This window comes from Cryptomeria japonica, chromosome 10, assembly GCF_030272615.1.
Source record: "Cryptomeria japonica chromosome 10, Sugi_1.0, whole genome shotgun sequence".
In the NCBI taxonomy this organism is placed as follows: Eukaryota; Viridiplantae; Streptophyta; class Pinopsida; order Cupressales; family Cupressaceae; genus Cryptomeria; species Cryptomeria japonica.
This window is the reverse complement of record NC_081414.1, coordinates 918,948,405-918,966,974: the sequence shown is the minus strand read 5'-3', so window position 1 is coordinate 918,966,974 and position 18,570 is coordinate 918,948,405. Positions and strand designations below refer to the sequence as shown.

The 18,570-nt window shown below is 32.4% G+C and overlaps 1 protein-coding gene across 1 annotated transcript; it reads right to left on the bottom strand.

Moving 5' to 3' along the window:
• Positions 1-3,250: 3,250 nt before the first annotated feature.
• LOC131859366 (uncharacterized) lies at positions 3,251-7,453 on the bottom strand. The gene is made up of 2 exons (XM_059213009.1): positions 7,222-7,453; positions 3,251-3,615 (listed from the first exon to the last, which is right to left on the bottom strand). The coding sequence occupies exons 1-2, from the start codon at positions 7,451-7,453 to the stop codon at positions 3,251-3,253; spliced, it is 597 nt and encodes a 198-aa protein (XP_059068992.1).
• Positions 7,454-18,570: the final 11,117 nt, after the last annotated feature.

The following is an 18,570-nucleotide window of genomic DNA, read 5'->3' as shown; positions in this document are numbered from 1 at the left end:
AAGCATGTCAACTCATCCAATGACGTCATCTCCCATTGGGCCATCTAAATCTTGTGCCTCCCAAGTGCCATCCCACTTCTCACGTTCCTATCGTTAAGTTCGTATCCCTAGTTTGATAAATAATTTGCTTCTCCATTCCCTTGTCTGAACATGTGTAGTTTTAAAGTCTTGAAAATTATTAAGCTTTTGCACTATTAGGGAGATAAATTTATTTATTTTCCAACAATGGGCTTCTCCTTAGGCAATAGCGTATGCCACTATTCTCAAGTTTCCTTTCAGATGTAAACTTGTTACCGACAATCTATTTGTCAAAGAAATGGCAAGGAGTGCCACTTGTGCCTCTGCTTCCTAGTTAGTGTCATCAATCAATCTTTGTTCTCCCCTCCCCAACACTACCCCTTTGTCATTTCTCACAATGCATCTAGCACTCGATACACTTGAGTTACCTTTTTATGCACCGTCAAAGTTTATTTTGATCCATCCCACCTCCGGTTTTTCCCAGGATTCATAGTTCTTGCTACACTGAGAAGGATTAATCCTACCAAGCCCATTAATGGGGTTACTCTTATGCTTTCTTAATATAACATAGTTTTTAAATATTGATAAAATATTAAAATAAAAAAATATAATTTAAAATAAATCAATGACTAAAGTTATTTATATATAAAAAGAAGTCGGTGTCAATTTAAATTACATGGAGTTTTTATTTACAAAGGTTTTTCAATTCATTTTGTGAGTGTAATATACCCTCTCAGTGTAATTATATTGGGAGAATGACTATTTAGAAAATTACATAATTAAATAATATTTTTCTATTTTTTAGTTTTATAGATTTTTTATTTATTTTTTAAAATTTTTTTATTTCTTATTGTTATATTTTGTTAAATATTTTTTTATTTCATTTTAATTAATTTGAGAAAATCATTTTACAAGCTTTAATTTTTTTATGCAAATTTAAATTTAAAGAGAAATAATTTTTTATTTATTTTTCAACTATTTTTAAAAAATTATCATAAATATTTTTAAAAAATTATCACCAATATTTTTTAAATATGAAATTAGAAAGTTACTTTAATTGTAAGACATTCTACATTGAGCAACACAAAGTGGATGTACATAAAATTCATCTTTTATGAAGGATTTATCCATTAAATGATAATTTACTATTTAAAAAAAATTCTTATCTTTGGAAGGCTATCTTTATCCATGTCATTCTTATACTTTTTTAATACGACAATATCTTGCATCGAACCTCAAATTTGAAATAGTTTGTTATTAATCAAGAGTTTTGATTTTTTGTTAATTTTTTTTTTTTTTTTTAATTTGTTTATGTTTTTGAAAAAAATGGATAGTGAGATAAGGAGGCTTAGGAGAGCCAAATATGAATTGAAATGATCAAAAGATAAGAAATAATACAAGTTTAAAATTGTGGCTAGTTTCAACAAAATAAATGAGACATATTGTGGCCTCATCAATAAATGTGGGGAAGGTGTAGCGAAGGGATGTGTAAGGGGGAAATGAAGAGTTTTGGCATTGAAAAAAAATTCCAAAGGAAGTGAAAAGGCACAAGGGAGAGGAGAAAAACCATGCTTCGAGGAAGAGAGAATGGATGCTTGTAGCTACACTTGATTAGAGAGAAAAAGGGGCCTAGGACAAAGATTACATTCTACCATAGTGTAAGGGATGAGAAGTGAATTTTGGCATGGGAAATCCTAGAAGACAGTAGGGATGGTGGTGCCAAGTGTAGAGTCCAGATTGTGATTGTAAAGAGTGAAAGGAAAAAAAAAAGAAGCAAACATAGCTAGTGAACATGATAGTTGCACTAAGTAAGAGGCAAGGAGAAACAAAAAATTTGGGGTAGGAATACCTACAAAAAGTAATTGCTAAAAACAATATATGGAGGAGAATATACAAAGGACAACAAGATGAAAGACATACAAATTATTCCCCAAAATCTATGCAAATACCAAAGAAACAATTGTTGGTGAATCACAGGGAAAAGAGTCCAAATTTGGGACAATGTAGGTATTCCTAGACAAAGAAATGTGAAGGGGGTGGAGCTAGAGAAAAATTAAACATTAACGGATAGAAGCCCACCATTGAATTGTAATAGAGAAAAAAAAAACTTTGTGAATTCTTTTTCTTTTTTTTAATTAACGAGTACTATCAAAAGTGGATAGCTCCCTTACATTCAACTCATCAACATTACATAGAAAACTATAGAAAAGAAACACTGATCAGACACTACTCCAGATAATAGAGAATGAAAGCCAATCTTTCCCCAATATCAACCACACAAACCGTTGCAACAACATTGAGCCAATTATTTGTGGAGTACATCAATCTCCTAAAGGGCCCTAGGTCATGGTTCATGACTCTCACGTGGTATACCTCCCAGGCCTTAGCAATGAAATTCTTCTTCCTCTCTCGCTCAGCTTGAGTCTCTGCAACCTTCTGATCCTCTGAATCAGTGATCTCATCATGTGGGTCAAGAATATAATAGGTGGGGTTAAAATAACACTCAAGGATGCTAGTCCATCCATCTAAATCCAAATCCAAAATGGAGCTAGCAACTGCCTGCCCGTCCACTGATCTCACAAAACCATTGATTTTCTGGAAGCATACTTCTTTCAAATCCAGAAAATCGACGAATGGGCACAACACCACTTCATAGATAAAATCATCGCACTAGTGCCTCTTGCTAGCCTCCACACCACATCCCATGTCTGCTCATCTGAATGAAAAAGCCTCCAACATTATTGTTGGAATGTTTCTTCTTCGCATAAGCAAATCAATCCAAAATGGTGCACCATCCTGCCAGTCGCGCCCCTCAATGCATCCCAGAGACCATTCAAACCATCTATTTATAAGCGTGTATCATGAAGTTGGATCAATATGGAAAGAATCCTGAAAAAGACTCCATAATCTTCTTGTTTCAGTTTGCAAGATCCCCATGTTTGTCGATCAAAGAGCTATGCCTTCAAATTAGAAACTCCATATTCCCATCACACCAAATCAATGCTTGGAATCTTGGTAGATCCTGATCCAGTGCCACATATCCCAGTATGTCACTACTTTCCTCGGTCGACGACTCCTACTTTAGTCCTAAAATGAATCCGGCCAAGCCGGGCTAGAATCAAATCATAATTTGAATTCCAGACGCATGCACTTGTTTTGTCTTGCACTATCTGATACCCTCCTTATTCCTACTGCACGATCCACAATAATTGTCCTTTAGAATATGGATTAATTATCCATGTGGGATATCATAGAATATTTGTTCTTCTTTGTCCCTCAAAGTTGCTCCCAAATTTGCCATGTGATCTACGACTCTATTTGCCTCACGAAATATGTGACTAACCTTGTAATTCAGAATGTTGTCTAGTAAGGTCAAAATATCTTTCAATATCTGTCGAATCTTCCAATTGGGTGTAGATTCATTCTTAATTGCATTGATTAATATACGTGAGTCTCCTTCTATCAGAATCAAATTTAACGCCAAATCAGAACACTGCTTCAGTCCCCTTGCAAGTTCCATAACCTCTGCTTCACTGTTTGTGGCAACACCAAGGTGTCCACATAAACTGAAAATCATTTTGCCTGTTTCATCTCTAACTATACAACCATATCCAGTGATGCCCAGATTTCCTTTTTGCAGCCTCGTCCAAATTTAACTTCAACCATCGATTCCTTGGAGCCTCCCATGTGACCCGAGATTGTTTTAGCTCCTTATACATGATATTGATATTAGGGGGCTTCAATGATCCCCATTCTTTTTTAATCCTTTTATCCCATTCGGAGATGAATTCTATTTTCTTGCCATAGGCCTTTGTATTGGCTACTTCAATTATTCCCAACTTGATTTTTTCAATAACCTTTTATATGGGAAGCTCTTTTTCTTCAAAAACTCTTTGATTCCGTTCTTTCCATATTTGCCATATCAACATCAATGGCGAAATCTTTCATAAATCCCCCCAAAATGATCTCCTATACAGCCTCAACCATCTTTTGATACAGTTTTCTAGACAACCATCTATTGCGGAGATCCATTCTAAATTATGACATAACTAGTTCCAGCATTACTTTGCAAAGGGACAATCATAAAGAAAATGATTAGTAGTTTTCTCGTTCTGTTTGCAAAGTACACATATCGTTGGCCCACAAATACCATAAGATTTCAACCTCTCTCCTGTACATATCCTTCCATGTAATATTGTCCACAAGAAGGCTCTTGCCCTAGGGGCAACCATCCTGTCCCAAGAAAGATGGATTGGCCAATCTTTATCCTCCCCCTCTAAACCTTGGATCCGATACCCCAATATGGCAGAATATTCGCTAGACCGAGCTGCACACCATACAATTTCATTAGCAACCTATCAAATGAAAATTCTTCTATTCTTTAAAATGTCATTCAATTTCCTTTGGACATTGCTAGTTGTGTTCTCTGTCTAAATCGAAATCCATTTGTAAATTCCACTATCCAGGTAGGTTTCTTTGACATAATCCGCCACGAACTCTCCATATACTGACACTACCTCCTTCATCCAGTCAGGTTGGCTAAATAAATTGCTTATGCTCTCATGTTCATCCCAAGAATCAAAGCAGAATTTTGCTTTTTTCCCATCACCAATTTTCCAGGTTAGATGATCAGTAATTATGTGTCTACATTCCCTCATAAGTTTCCATATCGTAGACCTACCATTGGTGTTGTTCACTATGAGAATTCTACTAGGATCACCATTATCCAAATACTTTCTCTGCATAATCTTACACCAGATCTTCTCGGGGATCTGTACATTTTCCATATGAGTTTCGCCCCCAAGGCCAAGTTCTGCATTTCCAAGCTTCTCAATCCCACCCCCGCATTCGCTTTTGTTTTACATACCAAATTCCAGTTGAGGAGTGGGATTTTCTTTACTTGTTTAGCACCTTCCCAAAGAAATTTTTTGAGGAAGCTTTCCAGTGCCTGTAATGCTTCGTTGGATAATTTGAAGATTGACATGGCATAAATGGGCATAGCCAACAATATTGATTTGATGAGCTGTATTTTGTCTGGTCATGAGAGCTATTTGTGTTTCCATAATTCCATTTTATGCTTGCATTTCAAAATTATCTCTTCCCATAATTCTGTTTTGGTAGTTCCAAAGAACGGTGGGACCCGAAGATACTTGACTGATAGTTTACCAATTTTCCAACCCAACAAATTCGCTATTCTCCTTTGTGTTGTCGCTTTTATATTGAAAAAGATTAATTATGTTTTCTTCTCATTAATGTGCTACCCAGCTGTAGATGTGAAGAGTTCCATTGCCTCCTTGATTACCATTGCTTCTCTAACTGTAGCCTCTCCAAACAACGTCATATCATTAGAGAATTGGGAATGAGTGATTGGATCCAACCCATCGTGAATTGTGATCCATTTCCAAATCGTAGCCTCTCTTAACTTGATGATGTGTCTACTTAAAGATTCTGCCATGAAGACAAAAAGGAAAGGTGAAATCGGATCACCTTGCCGTAAGCCACTCTTACTCTTGAAAAAACCATATAAAGCTTCGTTAATTGCTATAGAGAAATGGGGAGAGCACACGCATAATTCAATCATTTTGATCCATCTTTTGTCAAAACCCATTCTTTCTAGCACACTGAATAAGAACTCCCAATGCACTATGTCATATGCCTTGGAGATGTCAAGCTTAACTATCATAGCCTTTTTTCTTGTTCGTGATGATGGAGTGAACTGTTTCATATGCAAGAATGATGTTGTCAGCTATTTCTCATCTTGGAATGAAATCATTCTGCTTCGAAGAGATTAGCTTCGACAGAAGTTTATTTAGTCTATTAGCAATGGCCTTGGTTATTATCTTATATGCAGTGTTGCATAAAGCGATAGGTTGGTAATCCTCAAATGATTTTGCGTTGTCCTTTATTGGTATGATAGTGATAACAGTATTGTTAATCTCCTTAACAAACTTACCTTTAGATTGTACCTGCTCTATGATTTTACACAAATCTGGTTTTATGTATTCCTAGCAGTTTTGATAAAATCTTGCAGGGAAGCCATCCGGCTCAGGAGCTTTATCCAGATGAAGACCGAATACCGCATCCCTAACCTCATCATCTGTAAATGGCGCCATTAACATCAGGTTGTCTTCTTGTGTAATCAGCTTGGGGGTGGCTTCCAACATCAGTTCTCTTAGACTTTCATCATCCCTATCATGCGAGTTCAAGATTTTCTCAAAATGTCCACCACTACCTGACCAACACTGTCTCTATCATTGATGCAATCACCATTCCTAGAGACAATTTCGCTGACCAGGTTTTGGGCTCTCCTTGCTTTAATTGAAGCATGGAAGAACTTCGTATTTCTGTCTCCTTCATTAATCCACAACTCTCAGGCTTTATCTATTGAATAGATTTCTTCTTTGGTTATTTTTTTTGACAACATCTCTTTTAGCTCCTTCTCGTGACTTAAGTCTTCTACATTCATGCCCTTAGCAAATAATTTCTTATTGAGGGCCTCCAATTCTTCCTCCATTCATTCTTTCTCTGAAAAAATGATCTTAAAGACCTCCTTATTCCACACTCTAAGTTGTTGCTTAATGAATGGCATCTTTTTCAGAAAACAAAAACTAGGCGTACCTTTAAAATAGTTGCAATGGTTCCACCAATCTTCCAATTGCTCCCTTAATGAATTATCTCTCCACCACATGTTTTGGAATTTGAAATACCCGCTGCCACCTTGAATAGCTACACCAATGTCTAGCTATATTGGGTAATGGTCTGAGATGCTAAAGGGTAGCGTTTTCGATGAGATTTGAATACCTTCCTTCATCTAGTAGTTATCGATCAAGAATCTATTCAATTGCTCTGAAATGTTGGAGAATCCTTTCCTCCTATTAGTTTAGGTGAACCAACCTTCCAACAGTTTACTATCTACAGCCTCAATTCTCTACACAAAATCCCTAAAATCCAACATATCTTTTGTAATTTTTCTCGTCCCACCATTCTTTTCCATGAGATCTAATATTGCATTGAAATCTCCCCCCAATATTGTCTTTTTGTTACCACTTAATAATAGTGATTGATATGTCTCTTCCTATAGATTCATTTTCTCCTAAGATTGGGTAGGACCGTATACATTACACAATTCGAAGTCCAATTGCTTGCTTTTGCTACACACCAAACATGATATCCAATTGCTCCCACTTTTCAAACATTCAATACCAACCGAGGCTGATTTCCAAAGCAACCCCAAGCCTCCAGCTCGACCAACTGCTGGTTGGAAGAAACCACTCCAATCTTTGTAATAACGAATGAACATATCACCCTCCTCTTTACTACATTTTGCTTCCTGAAGCATTATAATGTCACATGCTAATTTCGCCATATGTTGTTTTAACATCCGACCCTTGTTAAGGGCCGTTATGCCCCTGACATTCCATGTAGTGATTTTCATTGCTTCCCAAGGGATCTCTTGACTCCCTTGGTACTTTTCCATCTAAGAAAGTCAGAAACACTGAGGAAACCCTTCTCAACCGCCTCCTCTTCTCTCTTAGTTCTATTTGATTTCCTCCCCCTACTTGACGTAGGTCTCTCCAAATTTGTGATCAATGGTTGACTGATGCTTCTTTTATCCACAATCCCTAATTCATCACCCTCCGATTCAGCCTCAAACATCTCATCATTCTTTGATTGCACTTCGGATTCAACACCATTCCTACCATCCAAAGGTTTAGAATTTTTTGCATCTTTGGGTCCTCTTGTGTCTTCTGCTCTTTCGAACTCAAGGGGATAGCTTCTAGATCAACATCTGGCTTTTTGTATTTGATACATGGCACACTCTCATAGATTTTGTTATTGTTTTTTTTTTTTGCTTCCATTCCTTATTTTCTTTCTTTGGGATCCTACAATTTCTTGTGGAGTGGTTCCATCTACCACAATTCAAACAGTAGTATTTCTCCTCCTCGATTTCAACCGATTGAATCCATTCCATCCCATGCATGCAAAGTTTTACTTGTGCGAGAGTTCTTCTGACCGCTGCCAATTACAGTCTCGCATAAATGTAAGAATCTCCTTGCGCAATGTCTGCGTCAATATCCATTCGAGTGCCTAATGATCTTTCAATTTTTTCAAGTGCTTCCTCTGTCCAATACTCCATCGGTAGGCTGTTTAAACGTATCCACGATAATTTATCATATGGATATGTTTTGAGCATATTGAAATTCTTGTGCCATCGCTGAATGTATAAGGGTTTTGAGTCCATTGTCCAGAGACCCCCCTCCAAAACCTTTTGTCGCTCTTCTTCAGTTGCAAAGATAATAATGAAAAACCCTCTGGGCAAGAACTTGGTGATCTAGGGTGTCTTCTATGTCTCCTTAATCCATTTTCAAATCCTCTTGCGATCCGATCTAGCTCCAATGAATTTACAGATGATAGCCAAATCTTTGAGGAATTCCACATCTTCCTCAATTTCCTCTGAAACATTGATAGATTGGATATACTCCCGCTCAATGTTTTTCAAATTCTTTCCCTCCCTTGCATCGTTAGATGGTTCAGGTTCCAGTTTCCTCTCACCTTGTGATTTTTTCGCTCCATGTCTTTTCCTAATTAAATAATTCAATCTCTTCACTTAATAATAAGCCATTTAAAAAATAAAAAATAAAAAATAAACTTTGTGAATTCTAATAAAGTTTTGAAAGTTTTTTTTTTTCTCATTAATGAATTGTGATAATTATAATTTTTTTGAATTAAAGGTTAAATTGTTGTTTGTTGCACTTTCCCTAGACTAGTAAGGCTCTGGAGATTGATCTGCATCATTTACCAAATAAGAAATATTGCATGAACATAGCTGCAATAGATATCCTGCATAATATGGAATGTTGCTATCTAGAAAGTGGACTATTGCAGTTTGTGGGAGCATGTAATTAGATATTTATTATGCTATGATTCCCATGGATGGAAAAGAGGTAAGATTGGATAGAGAAGAGAGATCTCCCACCTTGATTGAAGATATGGGACCAAACAAACATATTTTATTTTGTGATGTTGATGTTGATAATTTTAAAGTTGACATAAAAGAATCCAACCTAGAACAAGCCAATCCTCTAAGTGATGAGGTCAAAATTTCTTCTAACCAAAATGATCTATGGTTGATGTACTTCCATGGTGCATGTTCTAGACAAGGCTCTAGAGCCGACATCATATTTTTGTACCAAATGGTAAAACATTCAAGTACTCATTTTCCTTGAAATTTGAATGCATACATAATGTTGTAGAATGTGAGGCACTCTTGTTAGGACTAAATATAGTTAAAGACGTGGTATTAAGATGCTAAGAGTTTTTGGTGACTCGGAGTTAGTTCTTTCATAGGTTAGGGAGAAATACTCTTCAAAACATAAAAAATGAAACAATATAAATCTGCAAAATGGGATATGTTGGAGTTCTTTGATGCATTTTTAATTGATTGGATTGAGAGATCTGAAAATGTCATGTCAGATTTCTTGGCTAATGTTGCTTTGAAAAATGATGATAAGACTCTAGGTGGGATATCCAAGGTAGAAATAAAACAAGGCCATTAGTGCCTGAAAAAAATTGTAATTGGCGAGTATTTCATGATGATGCAAATCCGATTAAGTTTTTATGGTGTGTTGATGAATGCCATTCACAAGGAATTGATTTTTAGGCTTTTGTAGAAGTGGTGGATGGGAAAGACACACTCTTCGGGAATGATATTATTGAATTAAAGGCAAAGAAAATCCCAAAGGGGCTAGTTGATTTAGAAAGGATGATTGACAATATTGATAAACAAATATCAAAGCCTTCACCAGTCCATGAACAAGACTTGGAAGAAGTGATTTTAGGGATTGGCATTTCTCCCAAGAAGGTATATATTAGAAAAATAATCAATTTAAAGATCAAAACTATGCTTATGAACTTATCGAAGAAATACAAGCATGTTTTTGCATGGTCATATGATGACCTCAATGCATACATATAGGATCTCTTCTAGCATGAAATACCTCTAAAACGTGATGCCAAGACTTTTAGACTAAAACAAAGGTTTGTTAACCCCACTTTAGCACCCAAGATGCAACAAGAGCTAATGAAACTTAGAGATGATGGAATTATCAAACCAATTAGACACTTTACTTGGGTATCTAACCTAGTCATAGTAGGAAATAAGAATGGTGATATTAGATTATGTGTGGATTTAAAAAAACTCAATGTTTCCTCTCCCAATGATAACTATCCATTACTTAACATGGAAGCCATGTTACAAAAGGTAATTGGCAGTGAATTATTATCCATGATGGAAGGTTTCTTTGGCTACAACTAGGTGAAGATCAAGGAATCAGAGCAATACAAGACTGGCTTTACTACTCCATGGGGCACACATGCTTATCTTAGAATGCATTTGGCTCAATAGAAGATGGAGCAACATTGCAAAGAGCTATCAATTTTGCATTCTCAAATCTTATTGATGTAATCTTGGTGGTTTATCAAGATGCCTTAATTGAATTTTCTAAACATGTTGATGATCATTATTTGCACTTGGAAAAAATATTAGGGCTTTAGAATTTGGAATATCATTGAACCCAAAGAAATGCACCTTTGAAGTCACAGAAGGGAAGCTTCTTGGCCACATTGTTTCAAAAGAGGGCATAAAGTTTGATCCTAAGAGAGTTGCTACAATAGCTAAAATCCCAATCCCTAAGAATGTGAAGGGATTCCAGTCTTTCTTTGGTTAAATAAACTTTGTTAGAAGGTTTGTCCCAAATTTGTAGAGACTACAAAGGCAATATCTAAGATGCTAAAGAAAATGAAAAAATCCATGGGTGGAAGAAGCTATCAATGCATTTGCAACAATTAACAAGCCATTAATAGTACAATTACTAGTACCCATTAATAGTCACTTGTGTGAAGGCTCAAGTCCAATGTATATCAAGTTCCCTTTGGTGCTTGCTTCCTCGCCATTTTTGTTGATTTGGGGCAACCATAGCTAATGAAATACATTTCAATATATGTTAAGGTATCTCATATGAGAACACTTTGGCACAAATTTTAGAGAGTAGTGAAACTAACATTCTTTTATCAACATGGGGATGAACCAACATAACTTGCGTATTGTATTCTACTTTCAAATATTAGAAATGTAAAGCCAACCCTATCTAATACGAAGCTTCTTATGTCGTGCTAGACAATTCAATCTTAGATGTGATGATAAAGGATCATTTTAGACCTTATGATGTGTTCGCCACAAAGGACTTGGATTCATTGGATAATAAACAAATACTTAAGTAATTGAGAGTGACTATTGCAACATTCAATGCAAAGCGAGTAGGGTGAGGATTGTGGTCAAATCTCAAAGATGAACAACTTACGCCAATATTCTCTTCCGCATTTGCTAGCAAGTTATACTTAGTCAAATTTATAGATTACAAGTCTTGTCAATAATAGTACACTAGAACAAGGACAAAATATTATATATAAGAGTGATATAGCATTCCACTAGATATCCTACTCTCAATTGTAATTGACGATTTAAGCACCTTATCTGAGGAGGCAAAACTGGGCAAATTTACAAGCCTTTTGATCAAAATTCATTATAGAAGATCTAATCTTGAAAAAAGAATATAAACTTTATAGAACTTTGGTGCTTGAAGGTCATATGTTGTCCTAATCCCTTCAATTGCCCCTGATCTTCCCATATCTAATGAAAATATAAAAATAAATAAAATTATTCATTCATTAAGTTCAAAATTTACATAAAACCACCTTGGCAATTACTCCATCTGCCCCTTAAAGTAGATAATCTAGGCATTTACACTATATTTGGTGGGAGACCCGTATCCATTTTAATCGCCGTACATCTCTTCCAAATGATTGTTATAAAAACTTTTACGCCTAGGTAGGTCATATTCATACTCATGTGACCGTGGGGTTTGAAAGCATTTACTCCCATTAACTGCATTTAATTGATTTTGCCTTTTCACAGGTCATCGAATGTCGCGTGTTTTTAAGACAATTTAAAAGAAAAAGGCCAAAAAGATATGCAATCTATCTTAAATTCGTCAGACGTCACTATAGAAAGCGAAATAAGCATTTTTCATCTCTCCAACACGCAACAAATCGTCTCACTTGACGTACATTGCTAGCTATTTATTATAACGATGGTCTTATCCACTTAATTTTTTTATTAACACGAATAATCTCGGGGACGTGTCAACTTTATTTTATAATTTTATCCTTTACTTTTTTAAAGATTGGGTTAGGTTGTCTTGTCTTTTTTATTCTTTCCGTGATAAATATATTGTATTTTTTAAAAATATTGTTTATTTTTTATCATAATAATGTAAATTTAGTCAGTTAAATATGGAAGTACTAGATGTTCATATATGGAAGTTAAGTGTTCATATATGGAAGTATTAGATTTTTAAATAATTGTTTGGAAATATTACATTTACAAATTATGTGTTGGTGATGGATTAAGGTGCTTGTTTGTTCAATCAATTAAATGTTTCTTGCGTCATGTTGGTGAAATCATGAAACACTTTTTTGAGGATTGCATGTTTTCTTAAAAATAATCCACTGTTTTTAGAAACTTACTTATTTTATTTGACTATCATATAAGTTAGAAAGAGACTTTATTTGGACAAAAGGTAAAAAGATAATACGTTCTTGGTTCGTTCAAAAATTACAATTTCAAGGCTTTACTATGAGATTTCCTTTTAGATTGCTTTATTTTCATTTCAATTATAAGAATGTCAAAGAATGACAAGAGAATTGTCTACCACCTAGAAAGAGTCAATTATCAAATCACTCATCTCCAAACCAACCAACAAAGGATTATGAAATGATATTAATAGCAAATTGAATTCACTTACACCCCTAGAAAGTTGGTACAACTTTAGGTATTGATGACATCCTTGCTATTGACTTATTGGAGTATCTATCATTGATAGAATTGTTATTGTATAATAGGGTGCTCAACTTCCCACTAGAGTACTTCCTTTTTGCTAATAAACCAATTTATTTATGTATGGTTTTTGCATTCAACTCATTGTGTAATTATTGTAATTGACTCATAGTTCTAGTGGATTTTGTTAACTCTTCTATTGTTACTATTGGATACTATTGTTATTATAGACCGTTTCTTTGTAGCCTTCACAATTGCCTCATATTTAATAATTCCACTCTTTTTTTGTTAGATATAAGTCTCACCTAGACCAAAAATAGATTGGCCCCAAAGGGGCTAGTAACTCAGTGATAAAACATTCCAACAACGATGAAAGTTTCTAGGTTTGAGTCCTAGGTAGTCCATGAAAAGCTCAACATGGTATCAGAGCTAGGCTAAGATAAGATAGGTGTCCTAAGCATCTATTGAGTGGTTTAAGGAGGGTAGGATATAAGTCACACTCAAACCAAAGATAGACTAACCACAAAGAAACAAATAGCTCAATGGTAGAGCACCCCAACAACAAATGCAAGATACTAGGTTTGAGTCCTTGCTAGTCCATGAAAAGTTCAACATGTTCAAGACATTGATGACATCATATTTCCACAGTCCATTATGTTCATAGTTCACAATTTCTGAATTCGATTGTGTGAGAGTTTTTGCATCAACGTTTAAAATCACACTTCGTGACCCGCCATCACGATGAGAGAGTGCTTAAGGAGGAGAAATGGTAAGTTGCAAACCAAGACACACTAAAAGGAGGGGAGGGAGGGGGGAAGAGAGGGAAGGAGGTACACACGAAAACCAAAGTGAGTTGACCAAACATGAGAGGGTTATAAACATAGACAATAAGTTAATGGATAATGAAAAGTAACTAAAAACCCATGATCTTAATAGAGAGCAAAAACATTACAATAAAAAAATATTTATTAAAATTATTAAATAAAGAGAAGATATAACAAACACAAAAGAAATAGTGAGAAAAGATTATCATAGAAGCTCAAAAAAAGATTAAAGATAAAACTATTACACTATACTACTCTCAATATTAGTACAAAGGATAGATACAAAACAAAACAAAATGCAAAGAGGTAAATAATGATAATGTAAATTATATCCAAACTTAAAGACAAAGAATGAGAATAGATTAATAGAGAAAACAATATAATAATGAGAATAATAACGAGGACAAGTAATCATGAAGAGACATAAGAAATAAAAATATAACAATAAATAAACTAACATGCTATAATATATCAAAATTGGAGAATTAAAATAGAATTAGAAACTAAGAAAAACAAAAAGACTTCCTAAACATCCAATATTATTAAAGTATTATAAAAATAGTCCAATAGATAAAAACAAAAGCTAATAAACAAGGGAGGATATATATATATATATATATATATATATATATATATATATATATATATATATATATATATATATATATATATATATATATATATAAAATCAAACTAAAAAGAAAAGATAACAATATGAAAAAGAATAATACTACAAAGAAAATATATAATAATGAGAGCAAAATAATTATAAATTAAAAACTAAGTACCATAAAATAAAAGAAAGCAACAAAAATTAAAAAGCTAATTATAAGCAAACACAAAAGATAGACCTAAAAGATAAATGACTAAGATACAAGAATTAACTAATATAATAGCAAAAGTGTTAAAAAATAATAATGCTCAAACAAAGATTTAATGTATGTCTTTGTTTGAGCATCAATTTTCTAACATCTTTGTTTTAAAGAAAGAAAACATAATTATATTATAAATTAAATATAAAACACAAGGTACTCTATAAGAAGAAAAGAAAGAACTCTACATAAACTATTCTCTAATATATAAAAATGTATTAAGTGAAGTTTTTTGGTGACGAGTAGATGATTTTGATTTTAAATGTATTTGAAGTTCACTTATGATATGTTTAAAAGCAATTATATTGATAATTATTTATTAAAAAATACTCTTATTTTTAAAAATTAATTTTGGTTAAGTACATAAGACAAATACTTATTTATCAAACAACTCTTAAATTTTTTAGTTAAGAATAAATTTATATAAAGTTTTTTCTTAATATATTAAACTTTTTTTATACTCTATAATAATAAGAAGACGCTAGTAGTAAATGATAAGAATTCTAATTGTAAACAATGAATATTTTCATATAAGTTTAAAAGTTAAACTTGGTATAGAGTTTGAAATGGTGTATCATTAGGAAGTCTATTATATTATTTCTTAAGGCTTATTGGAGTTTAATGTCATGAATTTGATTCACTTGGACTTAGGAAAAGTATATAAATGAAAATTATTAGAATTTGATATGAACAATTTTGTCTTTTAATACTCTGATAGAAATAAATATCATATTAGATAGTAGGAGTTTTCCATAGTTCACAGATTATTGAATACAAATTTTTGGATTAAATTATGTATGTATTTGTATTCAAATACCATTTGAAATTATTTCAAAAAGATTCAAAACAAATTTATAGACCAATAGCCTTGGGGACTTGTCAACTTTATTTTTCTTTTTGTTTGTTTAACTTTTTTAAAGATTGGTATTGGTTCTCTTCTCGTATTTTTTATTCTTTCCCTGATAAATATATTGCATTCTTTTAAAATATTATTTATTTTCTATCATAATAATGTAAATTTAGTCGTTTAAATATGGAAGTACTAGATGTTCATATATGGAAGTGCTAGATTTTCAAATATTTGCTTGGAAATATTACATTTACAAATTATATAAGGGTGAGAGATTAAGATGCTTGTTTGTTCAACCAATTAAATATTTTTTGTGTCATGTTGGAGAAATTATGAAACACTTTTTTGGGGATTGTATGTTTGCTAAAAAAATAATGTTCTACTATTTTTAGAAACCTACTTGCTTTATTTGACTATCATATAAGTTAGAAAGATACTTTATTTGGACAAGGGTTAAAATATAATGTGATTTTTTATTCATGTGGACATGTTGTCAACAATCAAACGTGAAGTTGTGCTTCCTAATTCTTCTATTCATTCAAAAATTGCAATTTCAAGGCTTTACTATGAAATTTCCTTTTAGATTGCTTTATTTTCTTTTCAATTATAGGAATATCAAAGCATAGCAAGAGAATTGCCTACCACTTAGAACAAGTCAATTATCAAATCACTCTCCTCCAAACCAATCGAAAAAAAGGTTATGAAATGATCTTAATAAAAAATTTGATTCACTTATACCCTTAAAAAGTTGGTACAACTTTAGTTATTGATGACATCCTTGCGATTGATATTGTTGTAATATCTATCATTGATAGAATTGTTATTGTGTAATAGGGTGCTCAACTTCCTCCTAGAGTAGTTCCTTTTGCTAATAAACCAATTTATTTTTGTATAGTTTTTGTATTTAACTCGTTGTATAAATATTGTAATCGACTCATTGTTCTAGTTGATTTTGTTGCCTCTTCTATTGTTACTATTGCATACTATTGTAATTATAGATCGATTATTTCTAGTCTCACAATTACTTCATAATTTATAATGCTACTCTTTTTTTGTTAGATATAAGCCACACCTAGAACAAAGATAGATTGACCACAAAGGGGCCAATAGCTTAGTGATAAAACATTCCAACAATAATGAAAGATCCTAGGTTTGAGTCCTCGCTAATCTATGAAAATCTCAACATGGTATTAGAGCTAGGTTAATATAAGCTATGTGTCCCACACACACATTGAGTGGTTTAGAGAGTGTTGGATGTAAGTTACACTCAGACCAAAGATAGACTAACCACAAGGGTTCAAGTAGCTCAATGGTAGAGCACTGCAACAACAAATGAAACATACTAGGTTTGAGTCCTAGACTAGTCCATGAAAAGCTCAACATGTTCAAGACATTAAAAAAAATGTATTATGCGAAGTTGTTTTGGTGATGAATAGATGATTTTGATTTTAAAAGTATTTGAAGTTGACTTATGATATGTTTGAAAGCAATTTTTTGACAATTATCTATAAAAAATATTTTTAATTTTAAAATTAATTTTAGTTAAGTACATAAGACAAATACTTATTTATCAAAGAACTCTTAAACTTTTTACTTAAGAATAAATTTATATAAAGTTTTTCCTTAATTTTTTAAACTTCTTTTTATACTCTATAGTAATAATAAGATGCTAGTACATGATGAGAATTTTAATTGTAAACAATGAATATTTTCATATAAGTTTAAAAGTTAAACTTGTTACTGAATTTGAAATGATGCATACCATTAGAAAGTCTACTATATTATTTTTTATTGCTTATTCAAGTTTTATGAAAGAATTTGATTAAAGAAAATTAATAGAATTTGATATGAGCAACTTTGTAAATCTTTTAACACTCTAATAGAAATAAATATCATATTAGATAGTATGAGTTTTCTCGTATCCATGAATTATTGGATACAAACTTTTAAATTAATTTATATATGCATTTGTACTCAAATAACATATTGAAATTATTTCAAAAAGATTTAAAGTAAATTTATACATAATTATTTTAAATTCAATGAAAGACTAATATATGAAAATCTAATTTTTAAAGATGGTACCCATCATTAAAACCTCTAATTTCAATACATTCACATCATTAAAAAATTTAATTTCCCTCTTTTATAAAATTTGTTTGTTATGATTACTACCATTTCTATATTATAAACGAGAGCTCATCCTAAAGCAACCAATCTCTATCTTACCAAGTTTTAATTTTTAGGTGACAAAATTTCCACAACAATTATTTGTTCATGTGTCACAATCAGTACCAAAGTATAACATTTGCTTATTCACATCGAAAATGAAAGAGACTTTACTTTCCAATATTATTTGAATGAATTTCTTTGAAAAAATCTTTGAAGTAGTATCCCAAGAATTTTTTACAACCATTCTATTATTACCTAAATATTGATTTAGGTAATCAATTTTTATTTATTTATTTATTTTATAGATATTGAAATATTAAAGTTTGAAAATTAGATTATTTAGATACATTAAACAAGTAATAAATAAAAAGTTAAACAAATAAATTTCACAAACTTATTTTAATGAATAAATCTATAAGTTGATATTGACATAGTGTGATCGTTATAATGTTGTGTTGTTATTCTTACCACTAAGATTAAAACCCTATTAGGGTGTATTGTTGAGTGTTTGTATTAGGGACGAGGTCCCTGTTTGTGACCTCACTGGCTTGTACCTCCAAGTCAAAAAAAATTATCCTTTTAAAAATGGATAAATCTATTAAATAAATTAATAAATCTATATTTATCTTATCACAAGTTAATTCATACTTCAAATTACTAAATTTCTTATCTAAATTATTCATGTAATGAATCAAATATTTCATTATTATCTTCTCACAAGTTCGAAATAGAAACTTTCCTTACAATTTTTAGTTAACATATCTTTCCAAATGAACTCTACAACCAGTGGAGTTAACTCTTGAATTTTGAATAAATAATACCATCCATTTGATCTTTTGAAAGTCTATAAATTCACCATCTTGTTCAATTTTTTCATAACCACAAATCTCTAGGCCAAATAATTCTTATCATTTTCTTTACTCATATAGTCATTAATAT